The sequence below is a fragment of the Bubalus bubalis genome, chromosome 24, assembly GCF_019923935.1.
Source record: "Bubalus bubalis isolate 160015118507 breed Murrah chromosome 24, NDDB_SH_1, whole genome shotgun sequence".
NCBI classification, from domain to species: Eukaryota; Metazoa; Chordata; class Mammalia; order Artiodactyla; family Bovidae; genus Bubalus; species Bubalus bubalis.
In genome coordinates, this window is record NC_059180.1 from 38,789,236 (window position 1) to 38,803,098 (window position 13,863).

Below are 13,863 nucleotides of genomic sequence, written 5' to 3' on the forward strand. Positions count from 1 at the left end.
TGAATAATCAGTTAATAATCCTTGCTTTCCCTGCTTCAGAGGACCACTGGGGGGTGGAGAAGAACACAGAGCTATTTGAGGGGAAGCCTGAAATTCAGCATGAAGGTCAGATGGCCTCTAGCTCCCTGCCAGGCGCATGTTGATCAGCAAAGTGAAAAGATGCTGTTGGGGAGGCTTCTTGGGCTGTTAGAGGAAATGAGCAAGAGGAGGAATTCTCAGGAAAAAGGCAGCGGAGGCAGAATAGTGGTTGTCACACCCCCCTTAGGCAGTAGGGCAGACAGACCCAAGGAGAGCTGGCTGGGCAGGAAGTACCAAGGGGGTGGGTGAACCCTAGCTCCTTCATCTCCCCTCACCCCCTAGACCCTTCCATGGAACCCTAGCACCCCATGGGACATGTTCTCTGGGAGCAGAAAGAACTCTAGACTGAGGGCCATGACCTTGGGCTCTGTCCCAACCCTACCCCTCACCTTGAGCAAGTCTCTAAACCTCCCCCCAGCCAGAGCTTCCTCCTCTGTAATGAACTCACCAAGGCCCTGGGCAATTCCACAGTAATCTGAGTCCCTGTGAAAGCATTTGGGAACAGTTAGGAGCTGGAAAAAAAATCTGGTGTTTGGCAGTGGAGAGAGGAACTGAGCCTGGGGCCCCCACTGAGGCTATGGGCAGGGGAGCAGCCGAGAAGCTGACCCCCGCAGAGAAAGCTGATGACAGAGAGGGTGTCAGGAGAGAAAACGGAGCCAGTTTATGCTGTGTTCTGCCCTGGGGCACCTGTCGGGCTCAGGGGCCTTCCTTGATTTCCAGGGTTGAGCCAGGGGCTTGCTATTTGCATACGCTGACGTTAGCACCCCGGCTTGCCTGGGGCCTGGGCGGCTACCTTGGCGGCAGCACAAACAGTGCGGTACTGCATGTCCTGGGAGAGACTGAGACCCATCTTACCAGGCTCTCAACCTGGCCAGGGTGTCCTGGGTCCTCTGCGCCCCCCATCCCTCCTCCGGGGCCGCTGGGGGGCTTCCGCAAGAATTTAAGGAAGTCAGGGTGGGTGGTTTGATGTCACAGAATTGAACTAAGTTTAACCAGAGGCTCTTTAAGCCTCTGAGCTGCTTCCAGGAGGAGAGATTGTACCCAATGGCACAGCTGCTTCCTGGGCTTTGAGCTCTAGAGACCCAATGGCACAGCTTATTTCATTGAGAGACTTTCTCTCAGAGAAGTTATTTTTAGCCTGGGAAGGAAGATCATGGGGCATGAAGTCATCACCCTCGCTCTTTGTCACTGGAAGGGTAGGGGAAGCTTGGCACTAAGTCATAAAAACCAGGGAAGAGTATGGATGTAAATAAGTAAACACACATGCACACACCTGAGTTCCTGTCTAGGGCCCAGGTGTGGAAATACACAGCAGTGCAAAGGTCATGTGTATCCCAAGAGTCTGGGCTCCTTATCTCCCTTCAGATGATGCAGCCCTCCCACCTCCACTGGGCCAGAGGGTGTTGTGAGAATAGCAGAAATGCTGCAGGTAGTCAGACCCAGAGTCCATTCAGCCTGGTATCGTCACCACCATCAACACTATCACATCACCATCATGTCACTGTCACCATGATGAGAAGAGCAGACTCACTGGAAAAGACCCTGATGCTGGGAAAGATTGAGGGCAGGAGGAGAAGGCGATGACAGAGGATGAGATGGATGGATGCCATCACCAACTCAATGGACATGAATCTGAGCAAACTCAGGGAGACAGTGAAGGACAGGGAAGCCTGGCATGCTGCAGTCCATGGGGTCACAAAGAGTCAGGCACGACTTAGCGATTGAATGACAAGAGTCACCATTATCATCCTCAGTACCACCACCATCATGACCATCACCATCACCATTATCAGCATCACCACCAGCATCACCATTACTAGCAACATCACCATCATCACCATCTTCATTATCATCACCACCAGCATCAACAGCATTAACAGCAGAGGGTGACGGGGCCTGTTGAAAGAGGCTGGACTCCCCAGAGGAGAAGCCCCGATCACTGCTATTCCAAGGTCATTTGCCAAGCCCTAGTGACCTATCTAATTTGGAAGCCTCCAGTGGGCACATGAGTGGAGAGGCCAGGAGCAGAAGCCTTGGGGTCAGGGTTATTTGGCTGGGTAGCATTTCCCTTCTGCAGAGGATCTTTCCAACCCAGGGATCAAACTCAGGTCTCCCACATTGCAGGCAGATTCTTTACCAGCTGAGCCATAAGGGAAGCCCAAGAATACTGGAGTGGGTAGCCTATCCATTCTCTAGCCAATCTTCCCGACCCAGGAATTGAACCAGCGTCTCCTGCATTGCAGGCAGATTCTTTACCAACTGAGTTATGAGGGAAGCCCCTGAGTAGAATCACCCCCGCTAAATTTTTGGAGGGGGTTACAGTCCTGATGCTGGGGCTACACCCTGGACTGATTAATTCAATGAGAACCTTTAAGGAGGGGGAGAGGAGTGGGATCAAGAGCCAGGTGTTTCCACGTACAGACAGTGGCGAGAACCACGGGTTTAGAGGCAGTTTTATAGGCTCAGGTTGACTAGTGATCCTGAGTCAGTGGTTCTGGGCTGGGGCCTGAGAGTTGGCATCTCTACTGATTCTCCCAGGTGATGCTGATGCTGCAGGTGCCTGGACCACAGGCTGAGGAGTGTTGGGAGGGGTGCGGGGTGGGGAAGGGGGCGGGGGAGAACCCCTGCTGCAGGATCAGAAAATCTCCTTTGCAGTTCCGAAGTTAAATGGCCCCAGCCAGTTGCTAGCTGTGTGATGTTGGGGGCAAGACATTCAGTGCCTCTGATTCCAGTCCTCTCATCTGTAAAATCGGGGTGAGTAAGACTTGTTTCACAGAAGCAAGCAAATAGAGTAAGATCAAGTTCATGTTTTATACATCCAGTGCTCAAGCACTGCCTGGAACCCTGAATAATTGTCCAAATGTATCTCATATGATATCTATGTATCTATCTTGCTGCTCAAAGGCCTGTCAGTCTCTTGATGCTAAGTCGCTTCAGTTGTGTCCGACTCTCTGCAACCCCATAGATGGCAGCCCGCCAGGCTCCCCCATCCCTGGGATTCTCCAGGCAAGAACACTGGAGTGGGTTGCCATTTCCTTCTCCAATGCATGAAAGTGAAAAGTGAGAGGGAAGTCACTCAGTCATGTCCGACTCTTTGCGACCCCATGGACTGTAGCCCACCAGGCTCCTCTGTCCTCTGTCCTCTGGGATCCTCCAGGCAAGAGTATTGGAGTGGGTTGCCTTTGCCTTCTCCATGTCAAGCTCTTGGGTTAAACCAAATTTCTGCCATAGATTTTTATTTCCCCAGAGGTTGGGGGCAGGGCAGATAAGAGATTCAGGCAGAAGAATGAGGACTTACAGGTATTCAGGTGGTAATGAAAGAAAATTTTAATGCGTTAGCTCCCCAACTAAGGGACCAGGAATTATGAATGTACCCAAATCTCCCCCATGGACCTCTTCACAGCACTTTCTGGGGTTGGGGGTGGGGTGGGTCAGGCAGGTTCCCAGCCTGCAATCCAGGAGCCAGAGTGGGTGCATCCAGGGAAGGCAGAGGTACCAGTCAGAAGGGGCTCCCATGTGCTCCTCTCAACATAGCATGGCATGGAAGGCCTGGACAAGGAGTGGGCAGTTCTGGGTTCCACTTGCCCACTAGCCACCTGGTGTTTTGGGCAAATCAAACACTCACTCTAGACCTTCAGCTCTGAAATCTGGCTGATAGTAATAACGGAGGTGAATGGGGTCACAAACATGAGTGGGGGGAGTGTTACATCAACATATGGGCTCCTTTATAACGAAAGGCACCCTAACTTCCCATCCTTCTGAATTTGATAGCAGATTGTGTCTGTGGGGATTAATGAGAAACTATTTGTGCCTGGCCCTTAAGAGGCTTCCCCAGCTTTCAGGGAACAAGGGGGTGGGTACTCCCAAGAAGTGGCTTTTCTTTGTGGGAGGCAGAGCTGAGCTGGCACTGAGGCAGGATGCTCCTTCCTCAGAAAGAGTCCTGTGAAACCAGGGAGACCCAGGAGCGTCTCAGCGACCCTGAGGCAGGGCCCCCACTTTGCCCTCATCCCCCTGTGCCTGCGATGTCCTGCTCTGCAGGGCTCCTCCTTAAATACGTCCCCACCTGGGTGGGAGGGCTCGGAAGGACTAGACCCTCTTCTGACCCCACTGTCCAAATGCATCACGCTCGTCCCTTGACAGAGGCTCCTGGCACATTCTGGGCCCCTACCTGCCCTCTGCTTTGCCCTCCCAGTGCCCCTGGCTCTCCCCTTAAAGCCCTCAGCCCTTAGAAGGGAATCCCCTTGGAAGGGGTTGGCGAAGGCCATCGAGAAGCCCAGGCCTGCCCCCATGGGTATCTCCTCCTGCCACACGTCCCCTCTAATCTAAGGTAGAGAGGCCAGCAGATGCTTGCCCTTAAGAGGACAGAGTTGGATGTGTGACTTAATAAGGTTGAGAGCCATAAGTAATCCCCAGAGTGCTGTGCCCCGTAACCCAAGAGGACCTGGCCCGCAGGCACCTGTTTTCACTCCTTTGCCGATAGCAGTATAAAAAGCACGCTGCTTAATGACTCTAGGAACTGACCAGGGATGGCAGTTCCCATCGGCCCTGTCTTGGAAAGATCTGCGGGGCGAGCCAGGCTGCACGTGCCCGCCCGCACGGTTGAGGAAGGACTGGAAGGGCGGCGCCCAGCTTCCATCCCCCCGGGATGCCGGGGCGGGGCTGGAGCGGGTCAGCTGCTCGCTCAGAGCCCAGGCTCGGGTCAGGAGGGGGCACGCCCGCTCTGCCGGCCACTCGGGGCGGTTCCGAAGACCAGGGAGGGAGGAGCCCCACCGTCCCCGCAGGTCCGCACCGCTCTGCCTCTGGGAGACAGGCTGAGTTTTTAGAGTTGTGAGAAGCAAAGCGCGTGCCAACCCCTTGACACTGACCCCTCGTGTTCTGATCATCTAGAACTGCAAGTTTCCGCTTCGGGTGGCACGGAAGATGTTGGCAATTTGCTGGAGAATCATTTCTCTGCCGGAGACGCAAGTCTAGAGGAGAAAGAAAGGGCGCTTCGGGCAGAGGCGGCCCCTGGAGAGACGCGCCCGCTCCTTCACCCCCCAGAAGGCGGGGAGGATGGGAGCTCGGAGAAGACAGCCGCCGACGGCCTGGGCTCCGATCCCGATCCCGAAGCCAGCCTCTCCAACGCCTTGGCCTCCGAGTCTGCTGCCCCCGGGGAACCTGCGGGGCCCGGGGCGGAAGATGCGGGCCCGCCGGGAGCAGCGAGCGCCCTTCCTCCAGGAAGGGAGGAGGAGCCCGGGGAGGAGGAAGGGGCGCGGGAGCTCAGCTCCGGAGAGGGTCCAGGACAGGAGGCGGAGGGACCGGCTGGGAGCGGCGAGGTCCCCGAGGAAGCTGCGGAGGCGCTAGGGGAAGCAGCGGCGGGGTCCCCAGAGCCTGAGGACTCAGGGGACTCTCCCAGCCAGGAGGTCGAGACAGGAGGGGAGGGCAGCCCAGGGCCCGGTCTGGAGCCAGAAGTGACTGATGGAACCGCGGATGTGGACGCAGAAGCCGCGCAGAGGACGGAGGACCAGGCGGAACCCAGCTCCATCGCGGCCGCGGCCGCGGAAGACGCTGCCGCGCGCGAAGAGGAGGAGGGCTCCCGAGAGCACCCGGACGAGGCCTCCTCTGAAGAAGAGGGGGATGAAGAATCCGAAGAGGAGAGCGGCGACGAAGAGGACAGCGGCGACGGGGCTAGTTCGGAAGAAGCCGGGGGCGCCTCGGAGGAGGAGGAAGCCGAGAAAGAAGCTGGGGAAGGAGACCACGCGGCAGCGGGAAGCGCGAGCCCCGGGGAGGAGGGGTCCCCGGAAGAATCGCCCGAGGGTGCCGACGCGCAGGAGCCCAAGGAGGAGGGGCCACAGGGTAGGGGGGCGTCCTGAGGCTGCCCACCTCCCCCCGGCCCGGCACCTCAACGGAGGGGGCTGCTTCGGGCATTTTGGCGGCTGCAGTTTTCCCGGAGGTTTTGTATGTAGAAGCAGACAGAGACCCGCAGGGCGCGCGGGAGAGCCTTTAGCCAACCGCGGGGGTCGTGGGGCATAGGCCCCATGGGGGTTTCCGGCCCTCTGGGTGCCTCCAGGCCGTTCCTTAATCACTTATCCCCACTTCAGAGAGACCCACTGAGAGCCTGCACCTTGGAGGGCCCAGAGGAACCTGGTTACATCTGAGTTAGGCCATCAGAAACTTATCCGTTAGAGTCCCTCCTTTAACACAGACCAGTGCTTAAACCCCAAGGACAAGGGACACGGGCAGGATTTGAGGCCGAAGGCAGGCTGGTGGGTGTGAGGGGCATTGGGGGACCACGTTGGTCGGCTAGCTCCTGGGACCTCCCCTTGAAGACTAGGTCATGTCAGGATCCTTAAACACTGGGCTGGCTGAGACACTAACGTCCAGCAGATGTCTGTCCTGCAGATGAGTGGCTGCAGCAGCCACTCTCCGGGCTAGGGGACGGGGTGGGGGGATGGAAGTGGGCAGGACCTAAGCTATTGGGCAGCATTAGAGGTGTGTCCAGCGCTGGCCATGGCCTCATCCACTGAGTACGCTGACCTGGACCCAGAATTGGCTTGTAGGATGGAGGCACTGGAGTCAGTCTTCAGTTTCCGATGCAGGTTTCCTTGCAAGAACTTCATTTCCACACTGGTTGGGTACTTGCAATGGGGGACCCTTCCCCTGGCCTCCCAGATCTGGGTCTGATTGCAGAAAGGATCATCCTGTCGAGACACATTGATTATTCTCTGCTCCCATCCTTCCTGGAACTGGTCACCCCTTGTTCCCACAGGCCAGGTCCATGCTCCTTCCATCACCTAAAATTCTTTGTGCAGTTAGCCTAGGATAAAAACAAAACAAAACAAACAAACAAAAAACGGCTGTGATGTTAAGAGGCCCAGGAATGTGAGCACCCCTCCCTGGGAGCCGCAAGTGGTCACGGGCACCTCTGGTTCGGTCAGAAGCAACAGTGTACCCCCACTCCCTCCCCCCTCTCCCTACTCCCCCTCTGCTCCCCAAGACTGCCTGTAGCAGCCCTTTCTGATGAAATGCTCACTTGACCAAGCCAGTGGTCCACCTAGAACCTGAAAGGCAGTCTCCTATAAACCACTCCTTCCCTTGTCCTGGATCTCAGCTCACAGGCACCCCTCAGGAAATTTTCCAACTTCCCCACCTAAGATGTCATAGGCACACGTCTTAGGCCCTCCCAGCTTCTGGACTCTTTCCTCCCGAAGCCACATCGATGCCTGTAATTGTATTGCTGTCCAGGTTACTTCTCCCCCTCTCCCCGCAGACTGTGGAAACCTCCACGTGGGCAGAGCTGGGTCGGTTTGGGGCACCACAGCATTCACAGTGCAGTGCTCCGTGCTTGGCGCGTGTATAGTAGGTGCTCAGTCAACATTTGCTGAACACCTAGAATGGATCGTGGAGCTTCACAGATGTTGAGTTTGGATTTTCAAAGTCCCTCCTAGAGACAGAACTCCGTGCAGTTGAACCTGGACCGGCTCGGGTCAGCACTTGCTTGCGATCCTGCCCCACTCTGCCCACTCCCCAGCTTGCCTGACTGGAGAGACCCCAGAGCCAATGGCTCCTCGCTCTACCCTAACCCCCGATCTCTGCTTCTTTCCCCAGAAGAGGCGGAGGATGTGAGTGAGGAAGCCCCGCTGAGGGATCGCTCCCACATCGAGAAAACTCTGATGCTAAATGAGGACAAGCCAGCTGATGACTTCTCTGGTAACCAGAGGCAGGAGCTGGGTGGGGCCGGGTGGGGCTGGGAGAACCCCGGGGCCAGTGGCCAGGCAGAGCCTCTGAGTCTGTAGCTGAAGCTGGCAGACACGCCAGGGGAGGAGGAGAGCCCTGGAGTTGAAGGGAGAGGAGTGCTTTCTCTTCGTGGAGGAGGCTTTGTGAGCTGGAGGGCTCTGGGTTGGCAGGGAGGAGGAAAGGCAATCCGAACCGAGGGGCTGGTTGGGGAAGCACATGGCAGAGCTGCGACCTGGGGACTGTTGTTGTTCAATTGCTCAGTCATGTCCCACTCTTGGGGACCCCATGGACTGCAGCATGCCAGGGTCCCCTGTCCCTCACTGACTCCTGGAGTTTGCTCAAGCTCATGTTGATTGAGTCGGTGATGCCATCCAACCATCTCACCCTCTGTCACCCCCTTCTCCTCCTGCCCTCACTCTTTCCCAGCATCAGGGTCATTTTGACGGTGCCAGCATCCGAGTCGTGGCCGGGGAAAGGTTGTTCATCACACTGGCTTCAATTTTTACAGTTTATAAAGCCCTTTCGTGTTCAGTATTCCATTTTACCCTCATAATAACCCAAGGCTGTCGGCAGGGCTTTCTGTCTCCTAATCGATGAGCCAGTGAGAGCTCAGGGTGAGGCTGGGGTCTGCTCTGGCAACAGCAGGAGATGGGCCACTGACGAGCAGCTGGAGAGCCTGACCCTTGCGCTCCGAGTTTGTCCCTCCCTGCACCTCACCCCACGAGCCGCTTCTCCCTGGAGCCACATTCTTCCCAAGAAGACACTTGGGATGTCTGAATCCTCCCAGGGGCATCAGGGATGCGGTGGAGGGTGCAGGGCTGGGGTGGCCATGCCTGCTTGCCTCTGATCCTAAGGCAGGTAGTGGCAGGGGGCAGAGAGAAGGAGCTGGAGTTTCCAGCACCTCGAGGTAGCTGCAGGCCGAGGTGGTGCTGTGAACTGTTGAGGGGAAGGACCAGAGGGCTAAGTTAAAAAACAAAAATGCTGTGGTGACTTTCAGGGGTGTGTGTAGGGGGAATGCCTTCTAGACAGTGCCACAGCTGCTAAGCCCCTGCCTGACCCTTAACCCTTCACCCTTCTCTGCCCCCAGTGGTGCTGCAGCGGCTTCGAAAGATCTACCACTCGTCCATCAAGCCCCTGGAGCAGTCTTACAAATACAACGAGCTTCGGCAGCACGAGATCACAGGTACCGGCCACATCTCTCCCCTGAGCCCTCGAGGAGGGGAGGGGCGGAGACCTCAGTGACAAGGGCCAGCCTTTCCCTGCAGGCGTGCCCCTTGATCTACACAGGGATTTATGTTTCCTCCTCCGTGAGATCCATGAGTGCAGTTTGGGTTTCCAAAAGATGCCAGCTGCCCTGACTGCTGCGCTCCAGCCCCCACGGGGCTCCTCATTCACTTACAGATCGAGTCTTCTGTCTCCTGTCCACTTCCCATGGGTTTGGGTTCTTTTAAACATTGATTTTCAAAATAATTTTTTAAAAATAAGATAAACTGGCAACCAAAAAAAATTTCTGTGCAAAATAGTATAAGTTGAAAAAAAAAAAATCCCTGTCTTGATTTCCAGGCTCTCTGACAGGCTCTCTGACTCCACCCTCAGAGACGCATGTGGCTAAGGTTTCTCATCAGGGCTTCCAGACAGCACTCTGCTTCCATGCTCAAGGGTGTCCTTCCTTTGTTTGACAACGATGGGATCACAGCACACAATTGCTCTTTCTGGTCTTTGTGAACCCACCACCTTAGATAGCGTACCCTGTTGATGAACCACTGGGCGTTTGCCTCGTTCCCTTTTTAGTGTTACAGACACTACTATAGTTGTTCCATATTTCACACAAGTTCATTTGTAGGATATGTTTTTTAAAAAAATGCTGGAATTCAGCGTCTTGATAGTTGTCGCCCAGGTGCCTTAGGTTGTCCTCTGTGTACCCAGCAACAGGATAGAGTTCTTGTTGCCTCACAGCAAGGCCATTTTAAAGTGTCACTTGTCTTGGACACCTGTTGACAATGACATCTAATTGCTATTATTGTTCTAGTTGTTGTTTTTTAAAGGGGCAGCAGAAAAATTCCTCTTTCACCTTTGGTCACCTTTCTTTTTTAAAAATTTAATTTAAAATGTTTTATTGGAATATAGTTGCTTTACAATGCTGTGTTAGTTTCTATTGTACAGCAAAGTGAATCAGCTATACCTATACATAGATTCCCTCTTTTTTGGATTTCCTTCCCATTTAGGTCACCACAGAGCACTGAGTAGAGGTCTCTATACTATGCAATAGGTTCTCATTCGTTATCTATTTTCACATAGTTCATAGGCTTCCCAGGTGGCGCAGTGGTAAAGGATCTGCCTGCCTATGTAGGGGATGCAGGAGACATGGGTCTGATTCCTGGGTCAGAAAGATTCCCTGGAGGAGAAAATGGTAGCCCATTCCAGTATTCTTGCCTGGAGAATCCCATGGACAGAGGAGCCTGGCAGGCTACAGTCCATGGGGTCACAGAGTTGGACAGGACTGAGGAACTGTGCATACATGCACACACGCACACTTCAATAGTGTATATGCCAATCTCAGTCTCCCGATACGACCCAGCCTGAGGCGGGAATCTAATTTGCGTTTGAACAGGGAATGAAATTGCACGTCCCTTCCTGTGTTAGTTGGCTGTTTCTGCATGTCTCCTGTGTTGTTCTGATGGCTGCGCAGGGATGGGGTGTTGTAGGACCTCCCTCATTCCTGCTTTACAGAAGGCAGACCAGAGGCTCAGAGAGATGCTGGGCTGCCCAGGCCACATGGCTGGAATTAGGAGCTGTAACTTCTCCTTGTTTCACCATTCCCTCGCAGGCTTCTCAGAATGTGCAGGCCAGAGACGGCAGGCAGGTGGCCGGTGGGCATGGCACTCTGCAGAGAGGGCGTCCCCGGGGCCTGATCTCTCTGTCCAGGCGCCCCTCCTCTCCTCTCTTCTCTTGCCAGTGTCTGGGCTCCTCCGAGCCCAGGGTCATCCTCCTGTGACCTCCCTCCTGGGTGCCACACCTGTAGCCTCCTGCGTGTGCCAGTGCCGCCCCCTGCTGCAGGGAGCGGAAACAGCAGCTGGGAAAACTGGAAAGGTGGTCTCGCAGGGGAGCTGGAAGGCCAGGTTACCCTTAGTGGGGCCTGGGCCAGGGAAAAAGACGCTCCTTCTAGGATCTCTGTGGCTGTGACTGGGGATTCCTGCCACCCCACCCCCCACCCTCCTGTTCCTTCCTGCTCCCCAGCCAGGGGTTGTTCTTTAGTCATTAAATCATGTCTGACTCTTTTTGACTCCATGGACTGCTGCACGCCAGGCTTCCTTGTCCTTCACCATCTCCCAGAGTTTGCTCAAACTCATGTCCATTGAGTTGGTGATGCCACCCAACCATCTTATCCTCACCCATCCCGTCTCCTCCTGCCCTCAATCTTTCCCAGCATCAGGCTCTTTTCCAATGAGTCGGCTCTTTGCCTCAGGTGGCCAGAGTACTGGAGGGACCTTCACCTATCAGTTCTTCCAGTGAATATTCATCATTGATTTCCTTTAGGACTGACTGGTTTGATCTCACAATGAACTTTGGGAAATTCTTAAAGAGATGGGAATCACAGATGTGGTCTCACACACGCATTCAAATATTGGAAAGGACGCATAGCCTAAGCAGCTTGAGGACATGGAGGGGAGACTTTTCTCTGTATACCTTTTTATACTTCTGATTTTTGAATCAAGAAATGAAATCAATTAAAAATTTTAAAAATAACTGAAAGAGAGAAAAAAAAAAACAAACAAACCCACCACAATGCCTCCTGTGTTGAGGCCTTGCCTGCCAGGCTCAGCGGGGCTAAGATGTCTGGAGAACTTTAGGTACTAAGCTGTGCAGGGCTGGGGACTTGCCTGGTGGTCCAGTGGTTAAGACTTCATGATTCCAATGCAGCAGGTGTGGGTTTGAGCCCTGATCTGGAAACTAAGATCCCACATGCCTTGCTGCAGGGACAAAAAAAAACACAAAACTGTGCATGGCTGACCCTATGTGCCCTAAGGGCTGGAAGTCTGCAACAGGAGACTGTGAATCTCCCATGCGGAAAGCCTCTCACTATCCCCTCCCCATCCCTGGGTTTTGAAAGCACTGGAAAATTCTGTTTTTTCTTCTCAGGGACCTGCACTAGAGAGGCCCAGGCAGGGTGTTCTCCCCAACATGAGACAAGAACCCGAGAATTGCCGAGTCAGTGCTTGGTGGACCCTGACAAACGCGTCTTGGGCTTTGGAGGCTGACGTTTGAGACTGGCCCTGTGGGCCGGCTTAGGCTGAGCCTGAGGAGGGGTGTTGGGAGGTGCAGCTAAGCAGAGGGAGGCAGGGGGCAGGCAGTGCCTGGTCCAGACCATCCCAGAGTGTATAAACCTCTTCCATGACTGTTTTTCTGTAACCAATACAGGTAGCAGCGTTTTAGCCTCTCCTCGGTGGCTGCTGTCTCCTGCCCCTCTTATGAATGGTGCGCTCCCAGATCTGAGCCTGGAGGTCTCCCCCAGTGTGAGCTCTGGGTCACTGTTTGTTGACCTCAGTGGATCCCTCCCTCTCGGGGGCCGGTGTGCTGTGGGTCTGTGCATGGTCCAAATGCTGGTGTGCCACAGTCCAAATGCTATCTCCTCGTGGGTGCTAACTGGGTCATCACACTAACACAGAAAAAGGCGTGCTCCAGACCATATACCATGCTCTACGGTCCAGGGTAGAAACCCACAGCTCCTGATCGACTGTCTGGGGCACAACGTGAAGAACCCCGTCCCTCCACAGTGAGGAGCTTTGAGTTCATGTCCATGTCTTGTCCCTGCTGCCCACAGATGGGGAGATCACATCCAAGCCAATGGTCTTGTTCCTGGGACCATGGAGCGTTGGCAAATCCACCATGATCAACTACCTCCTTGGCTTGGAAAATACTCGCTACCAGCTCTACACAGGTAACAGTGTGACTTTCTTGTGTGCCTGTTGGTGTTTCAATGTCACATGCAGAAAGCATTGTGAAAAAAATGAAACATTTAGGGGCTGTAGTGTATGGCACAAAGTACCAGGAAAGAGATCCTATACCCACTAAACTTAAGCTGTAATGCCATGGGGAAGAACTTGGAGATAATGAGGTATCTATGATTCAATATACAAAGATTTAAAGGGGTTACATTTGTTTAAAAAGATATATATATATATGTAAAATCAGAAGTAAGTTAAAAGGGTATTTGACTACACAGGAAATTTTATTTTTTTTTAATTATGGTATAGCATTAATATAGGGTTTCCCTGGTGGCTCAGTGGTAAAGAATCTGCCTGCCAATGCAGGAGATTCAGGTTCGATCCCTGGTCCAGAAAAAGCCTTTGGAGAAGAAAATGGCAAGCCACTCCAGTTTTCTTGCCTGGAGAACCCCATGGACAGAGGATCCTTGTCAGCTACAGTCCATGGGGTTGCAGAGTTGGACATGACTTAGTGACTGAACAGCAACAAATGTACGGCGTAAGTGAAAGTGAAAGTCACTCAGTTGTGTCCGACTCTTTGTGACCCCATGGACTAAACAGTCCATGGAATTCTCCAGGCCAGAATAATGCAGTGGGTAGCTCCTCCCTTCTCCAGGGGATCTTCCCAACCCAGGGATTGAACCCAGGTGTCCCACATTGCAGGCAAATTCTTTACCAGCTGAGCCACAGGGAAGCCCAAGAATACTGGAGTGGGTAGCCTATTCCCTCTCCAGTGGATCTTCCCAACCCAGGAATTGAACTGGGGTCTCCTGCATTGCAGGCAGATTCTTTACCAACTGAGCTATCAGAGAAGCCCAGTGTGTGGCACAGGGAATATAGAAAACAACACTAGTAACTTTGGATGGTGACAGATGGTAACTGGACTTACTGTAGACATCATTTCTTAATGTACGAAAATATTGAATCACACTGTTGTATACCTCAATCTAACATGATGTTGTAAATCATTTATACTTCAATTTAAAAATTAGAGTCTGACAGATTAAAAAAGAAAAATGAAAATATTCATATACATCTTCAATATAGTAATGAAAATTATGTGCAAGAAACCAGCAGTTATATC

General features: G+C 53.6%; 1 protein-coding gene across 3 annotated transcripts in view; it reads left to right on the forward strand.

The window, feature by feature from the left end:
- Window positions 1-13,863, forward strand: part of SRL (sarcalumenin) — a 37,114-nt gene that overhangs the window by 17,777 nt on the left and 5,474 nt on the right. For 2 of the 3 annotated variants that reach the window (XM_006054869.4, XM_044935594.2), the window contains exons 2-4: window positions 7,666-7,767; window positions 8,882-8,977; window positions 12,617-12,733. In XM_006054869.4, the coding sequence (XP_006054931.1) occupies window positions 7,666-7,767; window positions 8,882-8,977; window positions 12,617-12,733 (315 nt within the window). Of the gene's footprint in view, window positions 1-4,965; window positions 5,914-7,665; window positions 7,768-8,881; window positions 8,978-12,616; window positions 12,734-13,863 lie in introns of all 3 variants that reach the window. The other variant, XM_006054868.4, reaches the window with a different exon arrangement.